The sequence below is a fragment of the Enhydra lutris genome, unplaced genomic scaffold, assembly GCF_002288905.1.
Source record: "Enhydra lutris kenyoni isolate GAN:26980312 unplaced genomic scaffold, ASM228890v2 scaffoldscaffold33, whole genome shotgun sequence".
NCBI lineage: Eukaryota > Metazoa > Chordata > Mammalia > Carnivora > Mustelidae > Enhydra > Enhydra lutris.
Window position 1 is genome coordinate 17,618,581 of NW_019154117.1, and position 16,596 is coordinate 17,635,176.

Below are 16,596 nucleotides of genomic sequence, written 5' to 3' on the forward strand. Positions count from 1 at the left end.
GCCTCGAGAATGCTCTGGGCCCCGGCTAGCGGCTTGACGGCTAGGCAACTGCAGGTAAGCAGCGCCGGGCAGACGCGCGGGCCCCCACCGGCGCCTCAACCTTTCAGGAGCAACCAGGGAGCAAATGTTAAATACCGGCTCAAAAGTGACTTAGAAAACACCAAGTGGGCCACAGAGAATACAGCTGGGGACCAGATTCAGGGTTCAGAAGTAGCTGGCAGCACCGATTCTACAAAGCTCACAGTCATAAATTCATGGAGTCCCAGATGCAGATTTTCAAGGGGCTGGACCAGGGGGCTCCCCAGTGCCACAATGCTCCAGAGGCCCGGAGATGAAATGGGGTTCACAGACAGCACCTGGGCGTGGAAGGACCGGACTGGTGTCATCTCCACTAGAAAAGCATCAGGTAAAAACGCCGATGGGGATCAAGGGAACGAACGGGTATAAAAGTGCTCTGAAATGTTCTGAGACTGTTCTGTTCCAAGGGGAACAGGAAGGTGAGTTCCTCTCTGATCTAGGACTTGAGACCTCTTGTCGTTACACACTGAGATGGAGAGGATCAGATGCCTCTAGGAGACAGACCCCTTTGAGGAATAACACACTTAAGAATCCCTCCAGGGACTTCCAAGGCCACACAGATCGGGAGGACCATGTCAGGGAGACAGTCTTACCGAAAGATGATGTTTTCCAAGTCAAACGGATACTCGATGATGCCGGTTGTGGGCACTCGGACGCGAAGCACGTCTTGCTGTGTTGGCACGAACGACGGCATGGCGATGCGGTCAAGGTCTGTCAGGTAACTGCGATATCAGACAACAAGGCACCAAGACTCATTTTAGACAAGAGAGAAGCGTCCACCCTATGACTCCCAGCACCCCCACGGGGTTCATGGTTCCATCCAAGCCCACCTGGAGAGCTGGTGCTGGACGGTCTCCCCACCCCCCGCTATGTTTGGGAGAGAATATGGATCAGAAGCTTCCATGAGTCCTCTGGGAAATCTGGGAATAATGCCATCTCTTCCTCCAGGCTCTAAGCGTTCCCTCTCCCTGGCCAGTGAGGGAGCCAGTGGGTCAGAAGGAAAGGATGTTGGGATCTGGTCTCTGACCTCTCAGCTGCCTTCCTCCTTTCAAAGCCCACCCCCCTCCCACATTCACCCCCACCCAAGAACATTATAGAACGGAGATGCTGTTCTTAAAGTCTTTGCTCAATGATTTTGAGTTTCTACGAAAATACAAAGGTATAATACAGGCCAACTCAAAGTTCTTTCAAAATAACAAGATAAAGTTTACCGTTTATTGGGACATTAAACATCTAAAATCAGCCAACACTTGTCTCGGATTATTTTTGGCTGCAGAGTAAAATTCCTAAACTGAAAACAAATTACTTTTTCTGTTTTCTTGTTTTTTAACTTCAAGGCCATTATACAAGGCATTTTTGAGTAAAAGAACTGTAACCCAGGCCCTGGCCAATGATGGAGGGGATGCTTCGGGGCGTCCTGCCCAGCACGGCTTCGCCGCTCCTCGACCCTGCACTGGTCCTGGCTGCTGAGCGAGGACCTCAGAGCGTGGTGCTGAGCAAGGGGCATGAACGGGAACCAAGGGGGAACTCAGGGTGGCAGGCGGGCCGTATTCACTGCGCAGCCTTCCGTACAGGAAGCGAACCACCCTCCATCGGGCCATCTGTTGCTGGAGGACAGAGAACACAGGTTGGCCCACAGCAGCACACATTGAATTCTTCTGAACTGAATGCCTTTCCCAATAAGTAGACCGCTCTGGCACAGTTGGACTGAGTCAGTGCGGCAGCTCCCCAGCTGGGGCAGCTGCTGGCGTATGAGCACAACTCTCTCTGGGGCAGCACGGTCCCCCCGAACCATTTCCTACATTCCTCTCAGTGCACAAGCCCCAGTTCTCAGCACTCTACCGCGCTCTGAGCAGCTCCAGAGCCTCCAGGGGGCTCTTCCCAGTGGCTCTACGTCCAGAGCCCCGGCCACTCCCCAGAACATTCACAGAAGCAAAGGACACTGGGTGGCATCAGGGAAGGGCCAGAGATGCCCTCACAGACGTGGAGTTGTCGCCCCCTCCACAGCTGTCCACCCTCCTCCCTGGGACACTGCCTACCTGCCTTCTGGCTCTTTCCTGAGCTGATCCCAGACCTTCTCGGGGCTTCTTTTATTTCCTTTTCCTCCTTGGCTGCTCTACCACACCTAAATGTCCCTGTAGTCAGATTGGTTGTGCCAGCCTGGGGTAGTAGCCTGAAACACTCAGCCTGGCACTAGCACCAAAGGGAGGCCACGGACACCAGAGGTGAGACTGCAGGTTTCCTCTCCTGCCGGCTGCCTTGTCCAGACGATCGGGGTGAACTGTCCCCCCCACACCAGCTTGGAGGGCAACAACCCCCGAAGGGAAGGGGAAGGGATTCTGAGGCCTTCAGAGGCTGGGAGACAACGCGGGGCAAAAGGGAAAGAGCTGAGCTCCAGAAGCAGGAAGAACCGTCTCTTCAGGCAGGAACGTGACCAATCTATTTGTCCAGGGACTTAGCAGACAGAGGCACTGCCTCCCGAAGTTCTCAAAGGAAATTCTGTGGTCACCTTGCGATAATTTGCATGCAGGACCATCTATTTCCTCTTACTTTAGGGATTAATGATTTAAAACCAGAGCTTTATGAATCAAAACTATAGTGCGGAGGTCATCCCAGGGGGTCATTAAGCAAAAGGCTTGTGGACTGAACATCCTCCCTGTGCTGGGCCTGCAAAACCTGTCGTACCCACCAGAGGGCAGCACCAGATCAGACCTGGAGCAGGCCTATTGATTTCAGATTTGAGGGCAACCGTTCCTGCTGTCTACTGATCAGGAAACCAGAAGGCAGAGGGCTATGGTGAGGAGGAAAGGAGAAGCCGGAGGCAGTGGTAGTCTTTACTCAAGTCACAAGATTTCAGCACCCCAGATGAGATGAGCTCCCTCCAAAGAACCTCACATTTGACTGAGCTTCTCATTGAATAAGAGAGGCTTAGAACACAGCGAAGAAAGGTGGGTATGGACAAGGACAGAGATCTGGGGGTCCACAGCTTTTAGGAAGCGGTAAGACACACACCAAAGTCAGAGGGGGATAGTGACAAGCAGGAGGTAGGGGTAGTGTTGCCGCGCGCCCACATTTTACAGGCCGCTCCTTTCTCCCCAGTGAGAGGCTTCTTTGAAACAGGGACAACATGTGCCTGGGCTCTGCACTCACTATTTGGCCGAGTCTGACAGCTGGTACTCCCTTCTCCTGTCGTAACACTCCTGGATTCCTGGGTCCTCCCAGAGCTGCTTGATGGCCTCCACCTGGTCCCCGGACAGGGCGCAGACCTTGTCCACTTCCACTTCTTTGATTAGCTGGGCATTTTCCTGCATGAAGGAAAGAGAACCTGTCATTGGCCGAAGGAAAGGAAGCCACCCCGTTGGTGACATGGGGACAAGACTTCCCCAAGGGAAGTGGCTTAGGGCTATGGATTAGGGACAGTCTCCACTCACACGCAAGCCATGCAGTGGCAGCTCCCACCCGTGTAGACGATGTGGCTGCTTCACTCAGGGAGAGCCACAGAGAGGCCTGGACCTATGGCTTTTGGTCCTATCAGCCTCCAGGGGCCAGTGCCACTGGCATTTGGCACCCACTGGTGAACAGAGAAACCCAAGAGCCAGGGATCCTCGCTGTCATTTGAACATCTGCATTCAGGCAGAGCAGTCTGAACTGTTCTCATTGTGCCGGCGTCTCGGGTGGGGTGGCAGGTGAGGCGGCTGTGAGAGAGGGCCTGGGCTGCGGAGAACAGACAAACACTGACATCACCAGCTAGCTGGGTCGGTCGGCTCACTTTAACACTTCCCTCTTTTTTTTTTTTTTCTTAAATATAACTCAGTAGACTTTATTTCTTAGATCAGTTTTAGGTTCACAGCCAAACTAAGAAAGTTCAGAGAGTTCCCATACTGTCTGCTTATTTGTCATCAGACATCGCTGATAAAACTCCTTCCCATTTGGAGAGCCACTCCCACTGCAACCCCTGCCCAAGTCGATTATTGCTTTACTATTATATTTGTCATTATTATCCTTCATTAACTATTGCTCTAACACTCTTGCTCCATTATTACAGTACTTAAGATTACTGCGGCCATTATTACTATTCTGTCAGTTACCATTTATTGCCCACTTCCTGTGAGCCAAGAGGTGCACACACATTATCTCATTTAGTCAATGTAAGACTAGCACGGGGCCAGAAATCTTGCCAGACCTTAGCAAATGAAAATGATATGGTTGGCGCACATCCTCAACGTGCCCCTGTGTTGGCCACAGAGATCCAACACCCCATCCCTTGGCTACAGGTTGCAGAGACAAGGAAATCCGGCCTCTCCTCTGCTCCCCCATCCTGGCCGGGCACATCTCCGGGCAATGACGTCACGCGGAGCCGGCTGTTCACTGGCCGCTGTGCCCTGCTTGCCGAAAAGGTGCTTATATCTTGTGTTATTCATCCTCATTAACAATCCAACAGGAAGCTGGAGAAAGGGGAGATCTTAGAGATTTACTTGACTTGGGGCAACACCGAGGGCCCTGATGAAACCAGCATGACTTTGCGTCCCTCTCCGTCAAGAGTGGCTATTAACTCTTCCCCCTGGACTGCGGGATCCTCGGCAGGGAGAGGGTCCCAGTCGCAGAATCTCAGACGGGTCTTGGCAGCATGGGTGGGTGGGAAGCGCCCTGGACCGGGAATAAGGAGCCCGAGTTCTAGTGCATTTGGGACTTGTAAGGACCTCAGCAGTTCCCTATCTCCACATCCTCATTTGTAAAAGGAGCCAAAGACTTTCAAGGCATCTGGTTTATCAGTTATAAAGTATTACCCAAATGTAAGCAACACCAGCCCTATTATTGTGACAGATGCCTAACACTGTTGGCAGAAAGAGGACACACTGATGGCCTTCCAGCCACGACTTCGAATCCTGCCCGCGAGCACATCTGGCATCCCCTGCCCAGTCCAAGCCAGAGAGCGCACGCAGCCCAGAGAAGCTGGACGGTGTGTGCCCCGAGCCTCGGGGCTGGCTTCCTCACGCTTCTCCGCCTGCCTCCGCTACCCTCTTTCTCCCAAATAGGATCAGATGGTCTCTCCACCCCCCTGGGCTTGGCTCTTCCCTCAGCATTGAAAGGATCTGTTTCCTTCCCTGTCTTTGTAACGAGCCAGTGTCTTAACGCTCCCGATATCCCAGAACCCAGTGCAGTGGCACGGGCAGCCCGCAGACATGCTGCCCATACACCCGTCCATCACTGGAACACAGAACAGCCCAAGAAAGTAACAGCCGAAGAACGTGAGGGCAGGTGACGGCAGCCTGTGCCGGTCCCAGCAAGAGCACAGAGGAGCTCGAGGGCAGGAAGGGCTCTCCCAGGAGGAAAAGCCCTGGTGATTGCTGGCCAGCCTGTCTTCCTCACTCTTCCCCCTGCAGGCAGAATCCTTGCTTCTGGGGTGCCTGCCTCTCGTGCTGCTCTCCTAACTATGACTTTTTTAACACTTATTTTTAAAGTAATCTCTACCCCCAGAGTGGGGCTCGAACGCATGACCCCGAGACCAAGAGCCGGCAGCACCCCCTACGTGCAACGATTACATTCAGCTCGCCTGTGGAGGGGCAGCCCGGTGAGAGTCCCACCTTCCTGAGCGACTACGATGAGCAGAGACGCCCCGCCACACCACCTGCATACGGAGCTCGAGCGAGACATCCTCTTTCCTTGCGTGTTCCTGCAGCGTAACCGACGCTATCCTGACCGCTGCACGGCGCAGTGGGTAAGCCCAGTATTTGCCTCTTCCAGGAGGGAGCAAAGGGGAGCCAGGGAGGTATCCCTGAGGAAAGCCGGCTTCGCCACCGGGATGCGGGGGATGGATGCTGGGGAAGGACAGCCCTGAGCCTCCAGGTAACCAGTGGGGCTCAGCCAGGAGAGCAGTACCCAGTGACGGCTCAGCCGAGTGAGGGACAACGCAGGGACTCCGGCTTGAAGAAGAGGGAACCACGGTCTCCTTAGAGACGAAGGTTTCTAAGGAGACTGAGGGCCCCCTAGAAACCCAGCAACTGGGAACTGGGTTTGGAACCGACTAATTTCAAGGAAACCAGAAGTACTCCAAGTTCAGAGCTCTCCTCCCAGCTAGGTCTCCCACCTGCCGCGCTGGTTCTTTTTCAGCTTATTTTGAAATAATTTAAGACTTGCAAAAATGTGGGGGAAATGGCACAGGAGTTCCTCTCTGCCTTTCGAGAATGCCCCCGTGTTGATAATTTATGACCACGCGTATCACCCATCCCCTCTCCCTCCAAATGTGTGAGACACACAAGCACACACACACACACACACACACACCCCTTCTGCCTGAAATATCTGTGGGAAAGTCACAGACACAATGCCTCTTCGTCACTAAAGACTTCAGTGTGATTTCCTCAAAACAGGACACAGGACTACAATGACCAAAATCAAGAAATTAATATTGACACAATATTGTAATCTCACCCTGAGACCTTCTCCCGAGTTTGTCAGTTGTCCCCTCAATGCCCTTTATCTGCCCCATCGAGGGTCACAAAACACATCGACTTGCCTCTACTTATCTGGAAAGGTTCTGTGGTCAGAAGTCGCTCGTTCACCGCGATCACGGTATGACGAAGACACAGATGGGAAGACGGCGGGTAGGGAGCGTGCTTCCGCCGAGGCCTGGAGACGGTTCCAGGAAAAGAATACTAGGAAAGGCGGGTTGCCATGAGGAAGAGAGGGACCTGTTTTTAAATAAATTTTATCGACATGTGACTTCTGTACACTGTGAACAACATCTGTGTGTTATAGAAAGTGGGGTTTTGGGCCTATTTTCCTGTGACTTGGCTATATACCTCCCCACACAGCAGGAGCAGGGGGAGTGTGACGAGCATGTTCACACACCCAGAGAGTTCACACCATCTGAGAGCTGGGCGGGGGCGGGGGGGGCATGTGTGTGGAGCAGCCCTGTGTGCAATGTGGGAGCAGTTCTGTGTTAAAAGGGGCTCCTCGCACTGAGGGTCTAAAATGGCGATGGCAGGAAGACCCTGAATTCCCCTCCTGCGGGACACACCAAATCTACACCAATTACAGAGCAATTACTCCGGATGAAAACGTGAGGGCTGGAGCACCGGGTGGGGCGGGGGGGTGTCCTCTGTCTGTTAAGCCTCTACCTACTGATCTCAGCTTGGGTATTGATCTCGGGGTCATGAGTTCAAGGCCCACATTGGGCTCCATGTTGAGCCCCATGCTGGGTGTGGAGCCAGCTTAGAACAAAACAAAACAAAGAAACAAAAAACTGAGGGCTGGCTGAACGGTTCTGCACAACAAAACTAGGGAGACCACACAAAGAACAGCAAGAGAGCCAGAGCCACGGTAATGAGGGAACCCCACCCCCGACACTGCCAACAGCAGTGGGGACAGACGGTACTGGGGGATCAGGAGATTTATCTACCCTGGGACACACAAAAAAGCTGCAATTTAAAAGAGCAACTAGTTACAGAAATCCAGCCTCCACAGAAAGGCGGAGAGCTGTTGGAACGCTCTCCAGGGGGAGGGGCCGGTGACCACAGTTGTTATTTGCCCTCCACTTTGATACCGAGACAGGAGCAAGCCCCAGGCCTTAGCCCATACCAGCCCGAGCTGTCCCACAAAGGCAGCGCGAGCACGGTGCACCCCGGAGCACCCTGGGGTTGGCACTCAGGATGGCTGCAGCCTCCACGTCAAGGGGACACAGGCACAAAGCCCACTGGAACACTCCAGACCTGTCCCACTTTGGCCCCAGGTGGCTTCCTAGAGCAGCCCCAGCCCACAGCCCTCTGCGACCTCCTGGCTCATGTCCACTTTGTCTCCAGCTGCCCCGCCCCCCGCCTGATACAGTCCCTGTGCTAAGTGCCACGATGCTCTGGCCCATGCCTGCCTCCGTTCCAGCTGTGCCCCCCACCCCTGGGCACCCTGTGAGTAGAGCAGCCTAAGACTCCTGGCCAGTACCCTGCCTTTGTTCCAGCCACCCTTCAGGGTGCTGCCTACACATACAGCCCCAGGACACCCCAGCAAGAGCCATCCTCAGCTTCAGTCATCCCACCAGGGTGCCCACCCCTCTGGGCACCCCAGGATAACCTTGCCTCCACCCACTTCAGCTTTAGCTGTCCTATCAGGACACCCCTGCATGAAGCACCCAGGGACCCCCAACATACACCGTATCTTACTCCAGCTGCCCACCAGGGCACCATCTGCACGGAGAGCCTAGGGACAGCTTGTACCTACTTCAGCTACAGCTGTCCTGCCAGTGTGCCCTCTGTGTGGAGAGCCGGGATTGTCCTGGTTTCTGCCCACTTCAGCTCTGGCCATCCCACCAGGGCAGCCCCAGCACGGAGTACCCCAGACCCCCAGCCCACACAGACACAGCTCCAGCCAGCCGGCCCAAGTCGCAAAACACACACAGTCTACAAAATGTATGCTCATACACAAGACCAGTCCTTCAAGTTAAGAAGTAGCTCTTTGCCTAATTCATAGAAACAGAAAATCAATCAAAATGGGAAAGCAGAGGAATATGCTCCAAATGAAAGAACAAGACAAACACACAGAAAAAGAACTAAGTAAAACAGAGATAAGTAACATAGCTGATGAAGAATTTAAACTAATGATTGTAAAGATGTTCGCTGGACCAGAGAAAAGAGTGCAAGATTTCAGTAAGAACTTCAATAAAGAGAAAACATAAAAAAGAACAAAGTTGAAGAACATAATAACTGAAAAAAAAAAAACCCACAAAACCCAACACTGGAGGGAATCAACAACAGATTAACAGATGCAAAAAAAACAGATCAGCAATCAGGAAAGCAGGGTCATGGAAAGCACCTAAGGTGAAGAGCACAAAGAAAAAAGAATTTTAAAAATGAAGATAGGTTAAGCGATTGCTCAGAAAACACTGAGTGAAAAAAGATTTGTATTATATGGGTCTGAGGAGGAGAAAAGAGAGAGGGAGGGGCAGAAAACATATTTGAAGAAAGATAACTTCCTTAAGCTGGAGGAAGGAAACAGACATCAGTTTCAGGAAGCACAGAGAGTTCCCAACCAGATGCACCCAAGGAAATCCACAACACATAATTTAAATATCAAAGGTTAAAGATAAGGAAAGAATTTTAAAGGCATCAAAAGAGAAGCAAAAAAGTTCCGTACAGGGGAAACCCCATACAACTATTAGCAGATTTTTTTTTTTAAGATTTTATTTATTTATTTGACAGAGATCAGAAGTAGGCAGAGAGGCAGGCAGGGAGAGAGAGGGGGAAGCAGGCTCCCTGCAGGCAGAGAGCCTGATGCAGGACTCGATCCCAGGACCCTGAGATCATGACCTGAGCCGAAGGCAGAGGCTTTAACCCACTGAGCCACCCAGGCACCCCTATTAGCAGATATTTTCAGCAGAAACTTTGCACGCCAGAGGAAGTGGCATAATATATTCAAAGAGCTGAAAGGGAAAACCTACAATTAATAATACTCTATCTGCAAGATTATCATTTAGAATTAAAGGCTAGAGAAAGAGTTTCCAAGACAAAAGTTAAAGGAGTTCCTCACCACTAAGCCAGACTTACAACAAATGTTAAAGGGGCTTAAGTGGTAGAGAAAAGGCCATAGCTAGAAGAAAATTATGACTAAAAAGATGTAAAAAATGACAACATATACATAAAACATGGAGGAGGAAGTAAAAAGGGCCTTTCACAATGCATTTGAACTTAAATGACCATCAACTTAATATAGACCACTATACACTTAGGATGTTATATATGAATCTCGTAATCACAAACCCAAAACATGTGATACACAAAAAATAAGAGAAAGAAATCGAAGCATAACATTGTAGAAAGTCACCAATCACAAGGTAAGAGAGCAAGAACAGAAAAAGGAACAGAGGCCCACAATCAACCAGAAAAGTTAACACAATAGCACGGCAGGGTGAAATGGATTTAAAAAAAAAAATGAGACCCATCTATATCCTGTCTATAAGAGACTCCAGACCTAAAGACACATATAGACTGAAAATGAAAGGCTGGGAAAAGATATTCCCTGCAAAAAGAAGTAGAGGATAAAATCTAGGGTAGCAATACCTGTATCAGACAAAACAGATTTTAGTTTTTTAAATATTTATGTATTTATTTTAGAGAGGAACCATGCTCAAGTGAGGGAAGGAGAGCAGAGAGAGAAAGAATGTCAAGCAGATTCTGCTCTGAGTGTGGAGCCTGATGTAGGGCTTGAGCCCACAACCTTGAGATCATGACCCGAGCTGGAATCAAGAGTTGGCCACCCAACCAGCTGAGCCACCCAGGCAACTCTGGACAAAACAGATTTTTTTTAAAAATTATTTTTATTTATTTGACAGAGACACAGCTAGAGAAGGAACACAGCAGAGGGAGTGGGAGAAGGAGAAGCAGAAGCAGGTCCCCCACAGAGCAGGGATCCCAATGTGGGGCTCGATCCCAGGACCCTGGGATCACAACCCGAGCTGAAGGCAGATGCTTAACAACTGAGCCACCCAGGTGTCCCCGGACAAAACAGATTTTAAAACAAACACTGTAACAAGAGACAAGGGCATTACATAATGATAAGTGGGTCAATCCAACAAGAGGATAAAACAATTGTAAATATATATGCACCCAACATTAGAGTGCCTAAATACATAAAGCAAATACTCACAGACATAAAGGAACAGTATGACAGTAATACAATAATAATAGGGGACTTTAATGCCTCACTTATATCAAAGGATAGATCATCCAGGCAAGAAATCAATAAGGAAACAGTTTCTTTCAATGATACATTAGACCAGATGGACTTAACAGATATACACAAAATATTCCATCCAAAAACCACAAAATACACATTCTTTTCAAGTGAACACGAAACATTCTCTAGGAGAGATCACATGTTAGAGCACAGAACAAGTCTTATTAAATTTGTGAGTAAACTCCTGTCATGCATATTTTCCAACCACAACAGTATGAAATTAGAAATCAATCACAAGAAAAAAACTGGAAAAAAAAAACACAAAACATGTGGAAGCTAAACAACATGCTACTCAATAGCTAGTGCATCAATGAAGAAATCAAAGAGGAAGTAAAAAAAAATACATGGAGACATTGGAAAATGAAAACACAACAGTCCAAAGTCTCTGGGACACAGCAAAACCAGTTCAGAGGGAGTAATATATAGCACTACAGACCTACCTTAAAAAAATAAGAAAAGCTCAAACAATCTAAACTTACACCTAAAGGAACTAGGAAAAGAATAAATAAAACCCAAGTTTAGTAGAAGGAAGAAAATAACAAAGATCAAAGCAGAAATAAATGACAGACTAAAAAAATAACAATAGAAAAGATCGATGAAACCAAGAGTTGGTCCTTTGAAAAGATAAAGAAAATTGATAAATGTTTAGCCAGCTGCAAGAGGACAAAAATAAAATCAGAAATAAAAGAGAAGTAACAGGGACACCTGGGTGGCTCAGTCGGTTAAGCGGCTGCCTTCGGCTCAGGTCATGATCCCAGTGTCCTGGGATAGAGTCCCACATCAGGCTCCTTGCTCGGCAGGGAGCCTGCTTCTCGCTCTGCCTATGCTGCCACTCTGCCTGCCTGTGCTCGCTCGCTCACTCTCTCTCTCTCTCTCTCTGACAAATAAATAAATAAAATCTTAAAAAAAAGAAAGAGAGAAGTAACAACCAACACCATAAAATTAAGAAGGATTAGAAGAGAATACTATGACAAATTACATGCCAACAAATTGGACAGGAGACATGGATAAATTCCTCAAAACATACAATCTCCCAAAACTGAATCAGGAAGAAATTAAAAATCTGAACAGATCAATTATGAGTAAAGAAATTGAATCAGTAATCAAAAAACTCCCCAAAGACAAAAGTTCAGCACCAGTGGGATTTACAGGTAAACTCTACCAAACATTTAAAGAAAAGTTAATATCTCTTCTCTAACTATCCAAAAAATAGAAGAGGAAGGAAAGTTTCTATATTCATCCTACAAAACCAGAGAAAGGTACTATATAAAAAGGAAACCTACAGGTCAATATCCCTGGTGAATGCAGTTTCAAAAATCCTCAGCAAAAGAGGAAATCATGTTCAATGATACATTAAAAGGTCATTCGCCAAAATCAAGTTTTGGGGATTCATTCTGGGGATGCAAGGATGGTTACATATTCAAAAATCAATCAACTGATATACCCCATTAACAAAATGAAGGATAAAAATCATAAGATCACCTCATTAGAGGCAGAAAAGGCATCTGACAAAAGTCAACATTTGTTTATGATAAAAATTCTCAACAAAGTATGTTTAGAGGGAACATACCTCAATATAATAAAGGCCACATATGAAAAACCCACAGCTAATACCATACTCAATGGTAAACTGAAAGCAGTTTCTCTTAGAAACAAGACAAGGATGTCCACTTTTGCCACTTTTATTGAACATACTACTGGAAGTCTTAACCATAGCAATCAGACAGGAAAAAGAAAAGGCATTCAAATTGGTAAGGAAGAAGTAAAACTGTCACTATTTGCAGAGAATGTGACCCTGTATATAGAAAGCCCTAAAGACTCCCACCAAAAACTATTAGAATAAAGAAATTCAGTAAAGTAACAAGATGCAAACTTATTACACAGAAATTGGTTGTGTTTCTATATGCTAATAACAAAGTAGAGCCATTGAGAAAACAGTTCCATTCACAACTATGCCAAAAAGAATAAAATACCTAGGAATAGGGGCGCCTGGGTGGCTCAGTGGGTTAAAGCCTCTGCCTTCGGCTCAGGTCATGATCCCAGGGTCCTGGGATCAAGCCCCGCATCGGGCTCTCTGCTCAGCGGGGAGCCTGCTTCCTCCTGTCTCTCTGCCTGTCTCTCTACCTACTTGTGATCTCTATCTGTCAAATGAATAAATAAAAAAATCTTTAAAAAAAAAATACCTAGGAATAAACTAACCAAGGTGGTGAAAGACCTGTACTCTGAAAACTCCAAAATAATGATGAAAGAGATTGAAGATGACACAAATAAAAAGATACTCCCTGATCACAGAATGAAAGAATATTATTAAAATGTCCATTCTACACAAAGCAATCTATACGTTTAATGCAATTCCTATGAAAATACAAACATTTTTTTTCCACAAAACTAGAATTATCCTAAGGTTTGTAATGAGTTAGAAAGACCCAGAACAGCCAAAGCAATCTTGAGAAAGAAGAACAAAGCTGGTATCACAATCCCAGATTTTGAGATATACTACAAAGCTGAGGCAATCAAAACAGTATGTATGGTATTGGCCCCCAAATAGACACAGAGATCAATGAAAAAGAATAGAGAACCCAAAAGCAAACCCATGCTAATCATGTCAATTAATCTATGACAAAAAAGGCACAAATATGCGATGGGAAAAGACAGTCTCTCTTCTGGTCTTCACTAATACATGGTGCTGAGAAAACTGGACAGCTCCATCCAGAAGAATGAAACTGGACCCCTTTCTTACACCACACACAAAAATAAAACTCAAAATAGACTAAAGACCTAAGTGTGAGACCTGAAACCATAAAAATCATAGAAGAAATCATAAGCATTAATCTCCTTGACAGTGGCCTTAGCAACATTTTTCTAGCCATGTCTCCCCAGGCAAGGAAAACAGAGGTAAAATTAAACTATTGGGACTACACCAAAATGAAAATCTTCTGCATAAAGGAAGAACCCATCCATAAAACAAAAGGATGAATGGGAGAAGATATTTGCAAATGATATATCCAATAGGAGGTTAGGATCCAAAATATATAAAGAACTTACATAATTCAGTACCAAAAGAAAAGTAATCTGACTAAAAAATGGGCAGAAGATCTGAATAGATATTTTTTCAAAGAAGATATACAAATGGCCAACAGACAAAAAGATGCTTAACATCACCAGGAAAATGTACATCAAACCACAATGAAGTATTACTTTATCCCCGCTAGCACGGCTAGAATCAAAAAGGCAAGAAAAAACAAGTAGTGTTGAGGATGTAGAGAAAAGAGAACCTTGTGCACTGTTGGTGGGAATGTGAATGGTGCAGCCACTGTAAGAACAGTATGGAGGTTCCTCAAAAAATTAAAACTAGAACTACCATATGATCTAGTAATTCCACTAGTAATTACCCAAAGAAAATAAAAACACTAATTCAAAAAGATAAATGCACTCCTATATTAATTTTAGTATTATTTACAATAGCCAAGAAATGGAACCAGCATCAAGAGATGCCCATCAAGAGATGAATGGATAAAGATGTGATATACATATAGAGTGGGGTGTTTATTCAGCCATAAAAAGGATGAGATCGTGCCATTTGCAACAGTATGGATAGATCTAGAAGGTATCATACTAAGTGAAATAAGTCAGAGAAAGTCAAGTACCCTAGGATGTTACTTCACATGTGGAATCTCAAAAACAAAAAACGACCAAAAACCAGAAGTAGGCTTGTAAATACAGAGAACTGATGGGTTATCAGAATGGAGGGGCCTGGGGGGATGAACACATGGGTCAAGGGAAATGAGAGATACAGGTGTGAAGTTACAGAATGAATAAGTCATGGGACTGAAAGGCGCAGCACAAGGAATGTAGGCAATGGTATTATAATAGTGCTGTATGGTGACAGATGGTAGCCACACTTGCGGTGAGCATAGTATAACCTACGGACTTGTCAAATCACTACGTTGTGCACTGAAGCCAACATAACACTGTGTGTCAGCTGTACTTCAGTAATAAAATAAAAATATTGACTTCATTTCACGGAAAGAGGGGAAGAAAAATCAGAAGAGAATCAGGGGCACCTGGGTGGCTCATTTGGTTAAGCGATTGCCTTTGGCTCAGGTCATGATCCTGGAGTCCTAGGATCGAGTCCCACATCAGGCTCCCTGCTCAGCGTGGAGTCTGCTTCTCCTGCTGACCCTCTCCCCTCTCATTCCCTTCTCATACTCTCTCTCTCAAGTAAATAAATTAAATCTTTAAAAAAAAAGAGAGAGAATCAGGTTTGGGGAACTGTTAATGATTTGTGTAGGACACATGCTGAGTCTAAGGGGGCCGACCTCTAAGTGGAGATGTCCAGGAAGCAGGTGAATAAACTGGGTCTGTAGTTTGCAGGTATCCTGCGTTAGAGCAGCATACTGAATTGAAATTGCCTAACACGTTAGTTTCATCACGCACAAAAAAAAGAGAAAAATCTCAAAGCAGTAAATATTATAGGAGTTACTTAGCTGATGAAGACACATGACCACTTTCTTAAACACTGAGCTCCTATTGGGCATTTCCTTTTTTTCTTTCTCAAACCACCACCATTTTCACTGCTCTGAAAGAGGAATACAGAAAACAGATGTCCAGCATGTGTGTCTCGCTTAGAAATTCCCAGGGTGACCCAAGAAAGGAGCTGCTCCGGAAGTGGCGCCTTGCTGTCACGCAAGGGTCCGCAGCTGCCTGGGTGACAGTCCCTGTGGAGACCAGCAAGCCCCTCTGGCTGGAATTCAGAGCCCAGCGGGCAGCCTGTTCTCTGCCAGATCCTTACTGGGAGAGCTCCTTCTACCATTAGCCTCCCAGGACTGCAGGGCCCCAGGCTTTCTCTGGAAGACTGACTTTCTTACTAAATACGGCAGATTCTTCTGGAAGCCAGGGTTCTTTTGTCAGATATTCAAGCACTTTTGTTAGAATTTATATTAATACATTCTGTACAAAATCTAATGGTATTTCAAGTGTCTACTGTCCTATGTAATACCTATAAATTTTATAAACTTTGTGAAAACAAGATTAAAATAAAATATATGATAAAAAAGGAAAGTTCCCTGTAACATAGTATTGCTGACTTTTGGGCAATCACCACCCTCTCCCAACCCCGCCCAACTTGTTTTGGCAACGGCATCAAAATCTAGAATTGCACCTATAGACCTTATTAAACAAAAATTATTAAGTAAAATCCAGTGCCCATTACTATCAGCTTTTAAGGCATCTCAAATATTACATTATAAAGAAAATGCCAGCCAAGGGGCACCTGGGTGGCTCAGTGGGTTAAAGCCTCTGCCTTCAGCTCAGGTCATGATCTCAGGGTCCTGGGATCGAGCCCCGCATCGGGCTCTCTGCTCAGCAGGGAGCCTGCCTCCCCCACCCCCTGCCTGCCTCTCTGCCTACTTATGATTTCTGTCAAATAAATAAATAAAATCTTTTAAAAAAAGAAAAAGAAAAAGAAAGAAAATGCCAGTCAAGTATACTAGAGACAGAATTTTTTCTACAGAAAAATCAATGAGAAAATTCTGCTTCTGGCAAAGGACAACTAGGAAATTTGGATTGATTCTTCCAATAAGGACAGCTAAAAATGATGAACAAAGTATTTTCAAACATACATCTGAAAATATCACAAAACTAATGACATAGTAAATAATTACTGGGCAGAATATAGGGAAGAATGGCACCTAAAAATTTGAACCAGCATTTGAGAAGGTCTTCTCCCCAGGACTTCTGCTTATTCTGGAAGGGGCAGTTCCAAGGTTGAGAAACTCCTTTTACAAGGTCACA

At 46.5% G+C, this 16,596-nt stretch overlaps 1 protein-coding gene across 1 annotated transcript in view; it reads right to left on the reverse strand.

The window, feature by feature from the left end:
* The window catches only part of LOC111153499 (G protein subunit alpha 14), a 189,820-nt gene that overhangs the window by 5,387 nt on the left and 167,837 nt on the right, over window positions 1–16,596 (reverse strand). The window contains exons 3-4 of the mRNA XM_022512556.1: window positions 3,229–3,383; window positions 672–800 (exon numbers count right to left, since the gene is read on the reverse strand). Coding sequence (XP_022368264.1) covers window positions 672–800; window positions 3,229–3,383 — 284 coding nt within the window. The remainder of the gene's footprint in view (window positions 1–671; window positions 801–3,228; window positions 3,384–16,596) is intronic.